This window comes from Sapajus apella, unplaced genomic scaffold (genome assembly GCF_009761245.1).
Source record: "Sapajus apella isolate SASKATOON/1434 unplaced genomic scaffold, GSC_monkey_1.0 scaffold5, whole genome shotgun sequence".
Lineage (NCBI taxonomy): Eukaryota > Metazoa > Chordata > Mammalia > Primates > Cebidae > Sapajus > Sapajus apella.
Window position 1 is genome coordinate 5,226,859 of NW_022436945.1, and position 15,116 is coordinate 5,241,974.

Sequence of the window (15,116 nt, forward strand, 5' to 3'; positions counted from 1 at the left end):
AGAAACTAGGAGTGAGCAGACTTCCACTGATGTCATCAGAAACACCCTTTATGTGATCACTTATGTTTTATTGGTCATCACTAGGCATGGTGACCAGCCCAGGGAACACCCATGAGGAAAAAAAACCACCTTCCATACCCTTTCACAGGATTATGGTGAAGGTTAAACAAGATACCACACCGAAAGCCCCTTAAGTCCCTGTGCTGCCTGCAAAAGGATGTCTCCATGAATTTTTGTCTAAATTAATTCTGGAAAAAATAATAATGTGGTTTCTTTCATTTCAAACAAAATGAAAGAAAACACATCCTTTTCTTGGGATGAGATGTCATGCCAGTGAGTTTGTAATTTAAGAGGTCAAATCAAGGTCTCCAGTGCAATAAATGATAACATACCACATGTTCCTTAAGCTATGTAAGATTATAGAATTACAGGCTCTTAAGAGTGTTGGGTCAAACAACTAATAGCACTCCTTGTCACATCAGAGTTGTGAACCAATAAAAATATAGAGAAAGTTTTTTAAAAGAGGAAGGGTCACTTGTAAATAAAGAGGCTTGAGGAACATATCAGTCAATTACAACATATGGAATACATTTTGATCCTGATTCAAACAAAATATTACAGAATTTTTTGAGGCTCTCAAGGAAATGTGAAATTTACCATTAGTTGAGGTTATTAAGGAATTACTATAAAAACAGTATGGTAATTATGCTTTTAAAAATATTACCTATTAAAGATACATATTGAAATATTTACAGATGAAATGATGTCCAGGTTCAAGTTACTGGATGGGAGGGGAATGGTGGCGAGTATAGATGAAATAAGATGTTCATAACATATGATCATTGAAACTGCAGGGGGTGATAGGTCTCTGGTATATTATTATTCCTGCATTGATAAAGATGAATTTGGAGAGTGTGTTTTAAGTGTGCCACTTACGGGCTTCCTGCTGAAATCCTGCCTATTAGAATAGCTCACAGTGATATTAAGTCTGGGGTCCTGAATTCAGTACCTGTGCAATTTTTGCCTTTGTCTTTGACCCAAAGCCCCTCCACACTCAGCCAGCCATCTTGCAAAGGCGAGCTGGGGAGGTGAGATCAGAATGGCTACTGGAGAGGCAAGGCCAGGGCGGTAGCAAGGCACCACTTCATCCTCACTTCTGGACAAGAATTCAGATCAGGCTGGGCACAGGACTCATGTCTGTAATCTCGGCACTTGGGGAGCCAAGGGGGGCAGATCACTTGAGGTCAGGAGTTCGAGACCAGACTGCCCAACATACTGAAACCCCGTTTTTACTAAAAATACAAACATTAGCCGGGCGTGGTTTCGTAAGCCTGTAATCCCAGCTACTTGGGGGGTGGGGCAGGAGAATTGCTTGAACCCAGGAGGCAGAGGTTGCAGTGAGCCAAGATCGCGCCACTGCACTCCAGCCTGGGTGACAGAGTGAGACTCCATCTCAAAAAACAAAAGTTCAGATCATATGCCCTGTAAGGGAGGGTGGGCGAAGAGGATCTGTGGTGTCATCTTTGTGCATTCAAGTGATAAGTGGAAAATACTGACTAGATGGGGATTATTACACAAGAAGAAAAATATAAAGATTAATTAGTAGAAATAAAAGTAGTCAAATCAGCATTTTTTCAAAAACTGTAAACCAGTCAGAGAGACCTCAAGTAGAGAAAGAATAAAACACAAGTAAGAAGCCAGGAGAACTATGGAATATTATGTCATATTACCACAAAAGTGAGATGTGCCAAGAATACAGGGGATTGAATGGAGCCAAGGGTCCAGCTGAGGCTGGATTGTGTATTCTTGAATCATGGTTGCCCTGCAACGGAGCCCTTCACCTCACGGTAATAACGTCATAATGCGACACACCACAGTGATCAGTAGCAGAACTGCTGGTGGTCTAAGTGGCTCCATCTAAAAGAAGATCTGAGAAAAATAAGAGGTTTCAGCAGATAACAAATAAAATGATGTGTGAAAGAGAAGAATTTGATAGATTTACTAAAAATGTAACACTCGAGTGCTTCTGCATATGGAGCTTCTTCGACTGACTTGGAGATTGGTGCAAATAATAAGCCATCCAGGGGCATGGCTGTCCCACCCATTCCTCCCAATAGTATTGCTGTCTGAAAACAACCTGAGTCCAGAAAAGGAGGGGGCCCATTCTCAAAGCAAGCTGTATATTGGTTTGGAATAAAAACAATTGTCCTTGCCTGCTAGTTTGATTAACCTCCCTACCCAGAGGATTAGTCCAGGCCAGAAAGCAGAGTGTCAACAACTTGACCACAAACAGTTGTAAGCTCATCTCCATGGAAGCCGTAGTAACACAACTCAACTTTCCAGGCTGAGATGAGCCCTTAGGGCTGCAACAGTGACCAGCACAAATACTAACAACATGGACTGATTATCTGACATGAGCGTACACTATTGTTGTTTTTATTAGCTATTTCCCTTCTCTGGTTTTCAGGTCTATGAAACTATTGGACACAGTGGTCCCACCTTGCTAGCAGAAGTGTTTCTGCCTATTCCTGAGACTACTGTTTTCACTGGAAGGGCTCCTATGGAGGAAATGGAGTTTAGCAGTAATCAGCATGTGACACTGGACCACGAGGGAGTTGGAAGTGGTATGAAAAGCTAATACCACTGTTTCACTGTCAGTTTTAAATGTGTATATCTCTGTTTCACTTCTTAGACAAGAAGAGAATTATAAAGTTGATATCAAAAATTCAAATTCAAACAATGATGCTATGCAACTTCTTGCCAAGTTGTTTTTTATATACCATTGGTGACAATGTAAGTGCATATAATTATGGAACTACAAAGTAGTTTGGCAGTGTGAATTAAGAGCCTTGAAAAATAATTGGTGCCTTACTTTTATTTCTAGGAATCTTTCCTAAGAAAATAATTTGAAATGAGGACAAAGATATTGCATAAAAATGTACATCATAGTGTTGTTCATAAGCCCAAAAAGTTTGAAATAAATATTCTCTCATCTCCTTCTACAATTCCAATTGACTATATGATGGATCTTCTCACTCCTTCCTCCATGTTTCTTAATCTTTCTTTATTACATTTGCTGTTTTTCTTTCACTGCTACAATCTATGTAATTTCTTTAAATTTGTTCTCCAAGCCATGAATTCACCTTTTGGCTGTCTCTAATTATTGGAACTAATCCTTTCTATTTTTCCTCCCAATTACTGTATTTTTCAACTCTGGAAATTATGTTTAGTTCTTTCCCAATCAGTGTGGTCAGTTCTGACAGCTTTTTGTCCTTTCCTTAGACTCTCATTTCTTTTATATATTCATTCATTTATTTATTTAAATATATTTAAAATATTCTTAAACATTTGGTATCTGATCATTCCAATACCTATCTGCTTATTGGTCTGATTCTGTTGCGTCTTGTTTATGGTGGCTTGCTTCCTCATGTGTCTGTTGATTTTTTTATCATGACATGCACCTGGAATTTTATCTGCATTATTTATTTGAGGCCCAAATTCTATCCTCAGTCTAAAAGTCTAGAGACTTAGGCTTTAGTTCCAGCTCTGATGTTGGCAAGCTGTGAGATTCTGGTAGTCATGTAACTTCTTTGAATATCATTTTCCTCATTTATAAAATGGGTCTAATAATAGCTCCTTTAATGTCTTATAAGGTTATTTTTAACAAGATAGGATGTTTAATATGAAGGAAAGATCTAGAGTTACTTCATTTAGCGCTTGAAAATCTTCTCTTTTACTTGATTAAATAAACTGCCCAGAGTTTTTACCATTAAATTCCAGTTGGTAGAGGCCAAATCAGTGCGACTTTACTGTAGCCACAACAGCTTAGTAATAACTAACGTGTTGTGTGGTCACTATTTGCCAGGCATTGTGTAAGTACTTTGCAAATATTAACTTATTTAACTCCTGTTCCTCACTTCCATCTTAGGGTGCTTGCACTTGTTCCTTTTGCCAGCAATGCTCTTTCCCCAAATTAATACACCTCTACTCTACCTCTACCTCCTCATTTTCTTCAGGTATTTATTCAAAGTCACTCTCATTGAGGCTTCCCTGGCCACCCCATCTAAAAGTTTATCCCCTCTCCACCCTCCAAAGCACAAATTTTCTATATACCTTCCCTAATTTGTTTCTCCTTAGCACTCGCATACTAGTCTCTAACATACTAAGTATTTCTCTTATTACTCTTACTATTGCTTCTCACCCAGACTCAACTATAAACTCCATGAGAACAAAAGTTCTTTCCTTTCTCAATTTTTAGAACAAGGATTCTTATCAGTTTTGCTTCTTTACTGCTACCTTTGTAACCGGGTTACCGGACAGGAATCAGCTCCCTCCCCGATGGGATGTGTCCTGAGGTTCTTGGGCTCCCTGGCCCCAGAAATGGGGAAGAGTAGTTGGCGGCGGCGTCAAGTAAATATCGGACCCAAAGAGTTTTGCAGAGAGCGATTTATTTGGCAGAGCGAGAGAAAAAGAGAGAAGTAGAGAGAGCTCCCACGCAGTTGTGGGAGAGAATCCCAGAAAGGGAAATCCAGGCAGGTAAGGTGCGGTGGAGTTTTAACTTCGAAGTTATTCCTGCCCCATTCATGTTCTTGTCCAATGAGAAGAGTTCTTTCAAACGCCCTCTGGAGTGATTGATCTTCGACTCTAATGCTGGATTAGCTGCTTGGCTCACAATTAAAGCCTCCTCCCCTAGAGCTTTTGGCGGGCTTTCTAAACAAAGGAAGCTCACCTGGAATTTTACCTAGCCTGTGCGGGAAAGTTAGACAAAGAACTCTAGGTTCCCAGATGGGGAAGTGGATGGAGGCATGGCGCTGGGAAGTTCTTACCTTTGAAACCACGCCCCTTGTGGACTCGGGAAGAGAAGTTAACATGGTCCCCCACCTTCAGTGCCTGCAATAGTGCCTGGCATGAAGTAGAAGCTCAAATAAGTATCTTGAATGTCTAAATAAATAAATATCTTTGAAATAACTCTGCAAAGGAGGTGCTATTAATATCCTTGATTTTTTTTTTTTTTTTTTTGAGACGGATTCTTACTCTGTCACCTAAGCTGGAGTGCAATGGCGTTATCTCGGCTCACTGCCACCTCTGCCTCCGGGTTCAAGTGATTCACCTGTCTCAGCCTCCGGAGAAGCTGGGATTACAAGCGCCCGCCAAGAATTTACAGCCACGCCCAGCTAATTTTTTTATTTTTCGTAGAGATGGAGTTTCTCCATGTTGGCCAGGCTGGTCTTGAACTCCTGACCTCTGATAATCTACCAGCCTCGGCCTCCCAAAGTGCTGGAATTACAGGCGTGAGCCACCGTGCCTAGCCAGTATCCATTAAAAACTAAGGCTTAGAGAAGTTAACTAATTTGTCTAAGGTCACACAGCTGTGAAGCATGTGTACACAGGTGGGCCCACTCAAGACTACTCATGGGAACGACTACTCTCTGCCATCAGAGACAGAGCTGAGCAGCTGTCAGCATTATCACCTGAAGAAATTCAGTGAAACTGGCTTGAATCACATGCTCCATCTTCATCACCCCTGCCCACTCCAAGTTCCATTTGTTTACTATCTGCTTTCTTGACAGGACTAGGGTCAGTCCCTCTTTCTAAACAGCATCCTGTTTAATCTGATGTTTCCTTAGGAGTGCCCTTCTCATTTGAAGCTGATGGCAGTAACCAGCTGATTCTGATGACCTCAGGGAAAGTATCTCATAGTGTGGCATGGGCCATTGGAGAAAATGGGATACCTTTAATTCCTCCATTGTCACAGCAGAACATCGGATTTCGGAGGTAATACATGGTGAGAGTAAATTGATGAGCAAAGTCAGTATTAGCATTAAAGATACCCAAAGGAAAATAAAGCTTGCAATATCATATTCTTTCCTTTTATTGTCACGTGCCAGTATTTTCAAGAGTTTTTTATTCTTAAGGTAACAAAAAATGTTTATAACAACCTCTAGTCCAAAAAAATGAAAATATTAATAGCCTAACAAATATTAAGTGTTTATCATTATTAGATACAGTGAAAATAACTTAATCTTCACAGTAACTCTAGGAGGTATCCTTTCTCCTATTTTACAGATGGGGAGGTGGACAGCATCACAGAGTTGTATGTATTTGGCCCTTAGTAGTAAAGATTTGTTACTAATGATGATTGGTGTAGTATCGGCTGTTTACATGAAAGTTCCCATTCTCCAGCTTCCTCACTTGATTGCTAGATCCTTGAGTCTCTACTCAGAACAGAAGAAAGGCATTCTGGACCTCACCCTAGGCTGGCCCCTCCTTGTATTTGTTGCTTGTCCCTGAAGCCTGGACTGTGGTAGCCTGTGGCGGTCCTACCCACTGTGGTAGACTGTGGGTCTTCCTCTGTCAGAGTCTCTCTCTGTCATTCCCCAGTAGATGTGTCTTCAGTCAGTCATTTCACCATTCCAGGCCTCAGTTGCCTCATCACTAAAATAAAAGGATTCATTGTGACCATCAAGAAGACACTTCCCAAGTCACAGGCTGTCATGTTCAACTTGTAGAAAAACAGAATGGGGCTCGTTTAGTTCCCCTGATGCCCTCTCCCTCTCCATCCCCATACCGACCACCCATGTCCATGTGATAAAAACCACAAGGAGAGGCTGCTCTGTGCTTTCTAAGTCAAAAGCTACTTCCAGTGGAGGCTTGACTATGCCTTTTAATGTAAGAAGTCTGCCTTCATTTCACTTGTGTTTAATGCTTGAAAAATCTCCTGGGGATTAAAGCTTTCGACTCCTCAGGATAGAAGGTGAAACACAATGTGAGTAACAATATGTAGGGCTATTAATAAGGCCCAGCTCAACCTTGCTGACCACTGTTGCTTCCTTTGATTTCCATGTGTCCAAAGCTGGTGCTTAAGTTCGTTAACAGTTGGTTTTAGACTGGGCACAGTGGCTCACACCTGTAATCCCAGCACTTTGGGAGGCCAAGGGAGGCAGATCACTTGAGGTCAGAAGTTTGAGACCAGCCTGGCCAACATGGCAAAACCCCGACTTTACTAAAAATACAAAAAATAAAATAAAATTAGCTAGGCATAGTGGCACATGCCTACAATCCCAGCTACTTGGGTGACTGAGGCATGAGAATCACTTGAACCCAGAAAGTGGAGGTTGCAGTCAGCTGAAATTGTGCCACCACACTCTAGGCTGGTTGACAGAGCAAGACTCTGTCTCAAAAAAAAAAAAAATATCTGGTTTTGTTTCTTTTTCTTTTGATTTGGCCTCAGCTATAGTGGGCCCCAGTGGCCTGGGATATGAGGCTTTGTGAGCTTTCATCACCAGATACAGAGGCTCCTCTTCACTGGCCGGAATCCAGGGACTGGGGTCACTTTTATGCACTGGACAGAGTTGTAGGAATTAGTCAAATTTGCATTCTTTCCATTCCTATTTCTTTATTGTCCTTATAATATACTTAATAGCAATTATCAAGTTAAGAAAAATGACAAAAGTCCTTCCTTGTGATAACATTTTATCTTATAGAGGATAATAGCTTCCTTAAGTGATGCTGTCTCTGGAATTTGAGGTCCTGATGCAAACTGTTCTGTGGTCAAGTCAGACTCATGGAATCAACTGTTCTTTTCAGTGCTTTGAAGAGAGCAGATGCCATCTCATCTATTGGCACATCAGGACTGACAGACATGAAGAAGTTGGCCAAGTGGGCAGCAGAGTCCAAGCTCGACCCAAATGACCCCAACAATGCCCCTTTGATGCAGCTAATCTCGGTATGTGGCCGGAGCACACACGCCATTTCTTGGCTTGGCCTGAAAAAAGCAGAAACAGCTTGGCTTTTTACAAAATTTTACTTTACATGATGTTCTCCTATGCAATACTGTTTAAGAACATGGATGCTCAGTTGAATGCCAAGTTTGGATTCCAGCTCTGCTTCTTGCCTGAGACCAAGGCAAGCATTTGGTGCTTCTAAGTCCTGTTCTGCTGTCATAGTGCGGTCATGAGGAAATGAACAGCTGCATAAAGACACTTAGTTCGGCCAGGCATGGTGGCTCATGCCTGTAATTCCACCACTTTGGGAGGGCAAAGCAGGAGGATCGCTTGAGCCCGGGAGTTTGAAACCAGCCTGGGCAACATGGCAAAACCCTATCTCTGCAAAAAATGTAAAAATGTGCTGAGCATTGTGGTGGACACCTATAGTCCCAGCTACTAAGGAGGCTGAGGTAGGAGGATCAATTGAGCCCACAGGTTGAGGCTTCAGTAAGCTGTGATCTTGCCACTGCACTCCAGTCTGGGCAACAGAGTGAGACCCCCATCTCAAAAACAAACAAACAAAACCCCTTTAGCTGGGCATGCAATTCTTGAGCAGCAAATATTGCTGTTGTTGTCACTCCTACCTCGTACCTCTGTAAAACTCCTAAAGGTTTTATTTTCCCTTCTACAGAGAGGAAGCTGAGTTCAAAAACTCAGCGTTATTTGCTCAAGGTCACACAGCTAATAAGTCGATCTGATTTCAGGACACTTGCTCTTTTCATCACAACTTAATGCACTGATGGGGCATTTTAAGAAATCTTGTTTTGTTTGTTTTCTTGTTGATGGTTATCATTTAGGTTTCACTGAAGTATTTACCAGATAAATTGCTCATATTACCTTAATATTCAAAATTCTTTCTTCAGTGAATTTATGAATAAATTGGAACATAAGTTAATTTTTCTTGGTATCGAATACAATTGGTTTTATTGGCAACTTCATTATTCATTCAAAGCCATAATAAACAAGTAGGTAATCCAGAGTGTAGCCCTAGCAACACATTCTTATGATCATGGTTATTAGTATGAGTTTATCGATAGGATAACTGTAGTTGGTATGAACATTTTCATTTTTGTTCTAGTTTATCCAAGTCCCATAATAAACCTTAGTTTATTCTGACTTTTATCTTTATAAACTCTCCTTCAACATAAGATACCTAATAGAAATGTGCGCCTAATAGAAATATTAGGAAGAATGGGTCATATTACCTAAAATGTAGTCTATTCCATGTAAACTTTTCAAATCACATTTCAATAGACACATCACTTTCATTATTTTCTTTTTAACTACATGTTTTCCCATCAAAGAACAAAACAGAGATTGCCTTCTTGACTGGTCTCTTATTACGGACCAGGATTTTCACAGCAGGATTGCCTTTCCCATGCAAGACCCCAGCACATCTTGGGGCACTGGTTTTCCCTCTGCTCAGGAGGAGGTTACAGCCAGCAAAGTGCCAAGCAGAGAGGCAGGCAACAGGCCTGGGTGAGGTGCAGTCCATGTCTGCTCCGGACCTGGCCTTCTTGAGACAATGCACAGGAGCTTTGGAGGCAGGCTGACCTGGATCCATCTCTGGCCCATTTTTCTCAGTAACCAAGCTGTCATTTTCCTGTCAGAGACAGGAAGGCATGGTTGTGGAGCCAAGTAAAGCTGACCAGCTGCCTCTGAGGCCTTTATCTGCATATGTGCATGATATTAAAAAGTCACATATTTGATTTTATATACAATACATATATGAGTAATTTTATTTCTAGTAGGCACCTAGTAATAAGCTGTAGTCTGGAACAAATCTCTTCTTTTTCAGTCTGTATAATGGCATAATAACACTACTAGGGAAACATGCACAACAAAAGTGAAACATATAATTTTTGTTGTTTGGAAAAATGATTTATGATTTTTTTACAGCTACTAAATGAATATAATAACATGTGACTCATTGTATTTTAAAGTATTTTGTCTTTCAAGTCTTTTCATTTAAAATTGTTAAATGTTCCTTGAAGCTCAGTGCCAAGTTTCTTTGGTGAAATCTGTCTGTCATCTAGAGTTTTGCATTTTCTGTTTTTTATAGGTTGCTACCAGTGGTGAATCCTATGTCCCTGATTTCTTTAGACTGGAGCAGCTGCAACAGGAATTTAACTTTGTTTCAGATCAAGAATTAAATAGATCCAAACGATTCAGGCTTCTTCTTCTTAGAAGCCAAGAGGTGCCCGAATTCCGAAATTATAAGCAAATTCCAGTCTATGACCGAGAAATTATGGAAAAGGTGTTTCAGGTAAGAAATTGCCATAGAGGGGTTAATAAAAGAATAAAGTACCTGTGGTGCTGTTTAGTATATTATTGTATATGTATTTTGTTTTTGTTATGCTGTCACTAGCGATAGCAGTTTCTCTTTTATTGCACTTTTATACATAACCTTTCCATGCATTTTCTTGAATTCACCATTTGAATAATCTCTCTGCCTCAATATAATGATATATAAACTAATCAGTTACCAGGATTTTGAGTCAACTGAACTGCGTACAATTAGCATTGTAGAGTTGAAAGTATCTTAAGGGTTAATAAGGCTAATAATATGGCTAATTACTGAATGCCTTAGTCAGGAATTCAATTCCATAATGCAGTACTTACTAAGCATAATGTACTCAGCACAGTGGTAAAGCACTAGGGAAAACTAGAGGGACAGGATCTGAATAGCCGTAGGGTTGGTGGGGCAGGAAGGAGAAAAAGGAACAGGGCTGGGCATTCATCCTGGTCAAGGGCAGCAGGAGGAACAAAGACTCAGAATAGAGCAGATTACATCTCTGGGCATGGGGTAGAGAAGTCTTTGAGGAATTGCAGGTAACAGGTCTGTGTAGGGAGGGCAGGCCAGTGAAACCAGACACATGCACTTTTTTTTTTCTTTTTCCCTGCTTTTCATGAGCTGTAGACACACACACTTTTATTAATACTTAGTAAGGTAAATGGAAAGCCATCAGGAGTTAGTACCAGGAAGATTTTTCATGCCAAAACTATTCTTGAAGAATATGTTTGGTTATTTGGTTCTTCTCTGTATTCATTTGGACTTTGATCACAGGAGATAAAAGCCAAATTTTGAACTAACTTAGGTACTAAGAGGAGTCTACTGGATGATGAAATCTCAAAATAGTAGTAAATATCTAAAAATGTTGAATGGCATGAGTGTATCAGTACCTGGCCTGCTGCCAGGACCCTTCTCCTTCCTCTCTCAGCTTCTTTGATATGTTGCCTTCATGTTCCTCCTTTGCAGACAGGTTTTCTCTAGTTGGCCACATGGTCACCAACATCTTACAAGTTCACATTTAGTTTCTTCAGCCAGCAGAGATGTGTCCTCCGAGCCTGGGTTAGGTATCGCTTCCAGGTGTTCCACTGTGACCAGATAGTGGGATTAGAGGAGAACATAGCAGTTCCCAGGGCACATACATAATTTTATTGACAAGCAAAGCCAAATGTATGCATCACTCTCCTCCAAGCAGATGACCTGACTCAGCTGCAGCTAGGTGTTACGTGATTATGGTAATGTTTTAACTTGAAATTTTTACTATTTCTGTAATGGCTTTACTTAAAATAGAAAAGGCAAAACTTAAGCAGGAGCTTTGGCTAAGTTGCTTGGAAGAGCTTTTCTCTTATATTTTGTGGCCTCTATTTCTCCCTGGCTTAACATTTTAATTTGTAACTACTGTACAGAATTCTCTTCTACTAGTAAGGTATTTCAGCTACCTGTCTCAGAATCCTGGTAACTGCATCAAAGACCAATTCTGAACCAAAAGTTAGAAAGAAGGTGGAAGAAATATTTAGAACCACAATTTATAACTTAAATCATATGTGATAATCCCCCTGATCTTAAAAATAGCACCAGAGAGTGCTTTAAAAATCATAAAATCATTACCTCTTTTTAATTTTAGGACTATGAAAAACGGTTACGGGACAGAAATGTAATTGAAACCAAGGAACACATAGACACCCATAGGGCCATAGTAGCCAAGTACCTCCAGCAGGTAAGAAAAATCATATAAAACTGTCTTCATAGGGGAAAAAGAGCCAGCATACTAAGGTGGAAAGTCCTCTACTTTTATAAATATCTATGTGAGCTTATGCAAGCCACTTAACTTGCAAAAATTTTGTCATAAATACAAATATGTAATTGATTGACAACTATTATCACCTTTGAAGTATATGAAACCACTAGGATATGTCCTGGTTTATTATCAGCGGTTGTCTTTTAATGGGGCATAGTTACAAGGGATTCAATTTCTAAGTATGTTTTTTCTAATATTTGAATGTTGCCATTGAGTTACAATGATTACCTTTGTAATCAGAAAAAAAAAGTCTTTAAACCATATACTAACTGCCCTTATGCACTAGAAAACTAAAAATTAAAACTGAAACATCCTTTTGTTTATCCTTTTTCCTTTTTTGTTTCCTTCTTTCCTTCCTTCCTTCAATAAACTGAATTTGCCAGAAATGCTACAGTGCATTTTCCCTATCCAGTTTATATACCCTGTGGCTCATGTATTAGGGAAAAAAATGACTTATAACATTTAAGAGGTTATTATTTTTATCTGTGTATGTATTTGAGACAGGGGGCTGGGTCTGTCACCCAGGCTGAAGTGCAGTAGCATGATCTCAGCTCACTCTTAACTTCTGCCTCCCAAGCTCAAGCCATCCTTCCACCTCAGCCTCTTGAGTAGCTGGGATACAGGTGCACACCACCATGCCTGGCTAATTTTTATATTTTTTGTAGAAATGGGGTTTTGCCATTGGTCCCAAGCTAGTCTTAAACTTCTGAGCTCAAGCGATCAACCCGCCTCAGCTTCTCAAAGAGCTAGGATTACAGGGGTGAGCCACCATGCCCAGCCAGAGGTCCTCTGGAATTAGGAAGTGAATCATTCTGAATAAGGGAATAACTTAAGAATCAGTTCTTGAGTATGTGTGTTTTGAGACTGGCCCTATTTTTTGTAATGATTGATTAATTAATTCAGCAAAATTTTAACATCTTATATGCTGGGAACTTTCAACAGGAACTCCAATATAGCAGTAAGCAAAACAGGAAAACCCCTGCCTTTAGGGAGCTTACAGTCTAGTACAAAAAGCTAGAGGGTTTAGAGCAAGAGGAGACCAGCATTACAGAGGAAAGTAACCGCTGGGCTGGAGGGTCGGGGGGACACTGAGATGACATTAGGGCAAAAACTTGAAGTGTGGAGAGTGAACTATGAAGTTTAAATAATAAGAACATTTTAAATACAGATGATTTCTTTCCCCAGGTTAGAGAATCAGTGATAAATCGTTTCTTAATTGCAAAACAGTATTTTCTTCTTGCTGATATGATAGTAGAAGAAGAAGTTCCCAATATCAGGTAAAAATAATCAAAGCCATTATCACTTATTATAAAAATTATTATTTGTACTCTATTATATGAAAAGTGTCATATAAGATTTTTAAAAATCATTATATGGTATGCATTTGGGCCAGGAATAATGTGTTAAACCTGGTTAATGCCTGATGATGACGTTAGTTGAGGGATTTCTATTAGAACAAGTCTTCCTAGGGCCTCTCCCATTGCATTGCAAGGAAGCCCATCTCACCTTCCCTACTTCCAAATCAACTTCATTAGCCTTTGCCATTTTCTCATTCCTGTTGAACTAAACCTGACAGCATTTCCCTCCTGCAAGTATTTCTGCTTTCCTAGTCTCCCAGTGCCAGACATTCCCTTACTCTTCTGTCATACGGCAGTAGAGGAGGCTGAGACCCCCCACACACACACACACAGGTTCTGGCACAGACGAGGAAACCTGGTTCCAGCACCACAGCTGGTGGGAAGAAAGCTGGTGCATGTGCTTGGTGAGAGTGTAGAACAGCAGGGAAGATTTGATAGTCACATGAATATGGGGAATTGACTGTATTTGTCTGATTGACTCATTAGTTTGGATAATTGTCAAATGGCTTCAGCTAGGGGTGTGGATACATAAAAGATGAAAAATAACTTCCCATACTGGTGGTCTTGTGCAGGCCATTAACCTTATGACCTTTTCTGTGATTAAGTAAGTCTCTTGGTTTCTTAAAAAGGTTTCTTCTATGCATATATTTTCTCTCCACCATCAGTTTGGGAAGGAGACCAAAAAAAAAGTGCTATCCATAGCAGCCCCTTTCTACATATAGAAAGGAGGCTACACCCACATAAATCCATGCAAAACCTCTCTCTCTATTCCAGGCCCAGAGTCCAGTCATTGAATGTTTTCAAAGTCATGAAAATTACACTTAGAATAGATGACGATTTTTCATACTGTTTTTTTTTCTTTTCCTTCCTTTTTTCTGCTTTACTTTCTGCATTAAGTTCTGAAGGCTCAGGGTATGTTCTTTCTTCTTTTAATTTCAGTTCCTTCTTGGCTTTAAGATGTTTCTGTATTTGATGGTCCTGGCTGACATGGTGGTCCCATGCTGACAGCTATGGAGACATCAAAGTCTCAGGGAGGACTTACCTCTAGGGGAGGGAGGAAGCATTGACAATGGAAGAGTGTTGACATGTTAGGAGCTCTGACAAAGTTGCGTCTCTGAAGCTCTCTAATTTGGGTTAGGTAGGTGTCCTGGAAGAGTGATTCCAACCATGAGCTGTGTACTCACAGTGACCTGAGTTTGAACCCCTGCTCTCCCTCCTACTACTAAGGAACCATCAGCAAATCATAACACCTCTTGTAGCCTCTAATTTCTTCATCTGAAATATGGGGTAAATATTATATGTGTAAAGATTAGAAATGTTATATGTAAGGCACCCAGCACTCTTCTCGATACATAGAAGATGCTTATAAATGGTAGCTATTCCGTACAAAACCTTGGAGAACAAACAGGAACAACAGCTCCTGGAATCCTGGAAATTCCTTGGGATTCCTTATGGGAGCTATCAGTAGTGCCTAGACAGGACTGCAGAGCCCTCAGCCTCAGCTGGCATGTGCCTCTTGCAAAGAGGGGCCCCAGTCAAGAGGTCACTTAGCCAGCTCTAGTCCTCAGGAAGGAAGCAGAGAACCATGTGCATGTAGCCCGTTGCCAGTTCTGCAGAGCTGGCTTTGTTCTTTGGCTGCTTGACATCACCATTAACATCAGCTTCCAGATACAAAGTCACATCTTTGTTTCTGTATGGTTTTTGGGCCAGAATTTATTTGCTCTATGGACCTTTCTCCTATGATTAACTGCATCAACCCAATAGTTACTCTTTTGAGACATCTATGAAATGCTAGACCAGGGTTAGGTACTTTACACACATGTCCTTCTTCAATCCCTTCAACAACCCAAAGAAGTGGGTACCATTATCTGCATTTTACAGATGATGAAACAGAGGCTTAAAGA

At 40.3% G+C, this 15,116-nt stretch overlaps 1 protein-coding gene across 7 annotated transcripts in view; it reads left to right on the forward strand.

The window, feature by feature from the left end:
* The window catches only part of CC2D2A (coiled-coil and C2 domain containing 2A), a 144,901-nt gene that overhangs the window by 92,384 nt on the left and 37,401 nt on the right, over window positions 1-15,116 (forward strand). For 5 of the 7 annotated variants that reach the window (XM_032272885.1, XM_032272850.1, XM_032272856.1 and 2 more), the window contains 7 exons: window positions 2,468-2,624; window positions 5,628-5,775; window positions 7,588-7,726; window positions 9,829-10,032; window positions 11,681-11,773; window positions 13,040-13,131; window positions 14,110-14,124. In XM_032272885.1, the coding sequence (XP_032128776.1) occupies window positions 2,468-2,624; window positions 5,628-5,775; window positions 7,588-7,726; window positions 9,829-10,032; window positions 11,681-11,773; window positions 13,040-13,131; window positions 14,110-14,124 (848 nt within the window). The remainder of the gene's footprint in view (window positions 1-2,467; window positions 2,625-5,627; window positions 5,776-7,587; window positions 7,727-9,828; window positions 10,033-11,680; window positions 11,774-13,039; window positions 13,132-14,109; window positions 14,125-15,116) is intronic. The other 2 variants (XM_032272859.1, XM_032272871.1) reach the window with 1 other exon arrangement.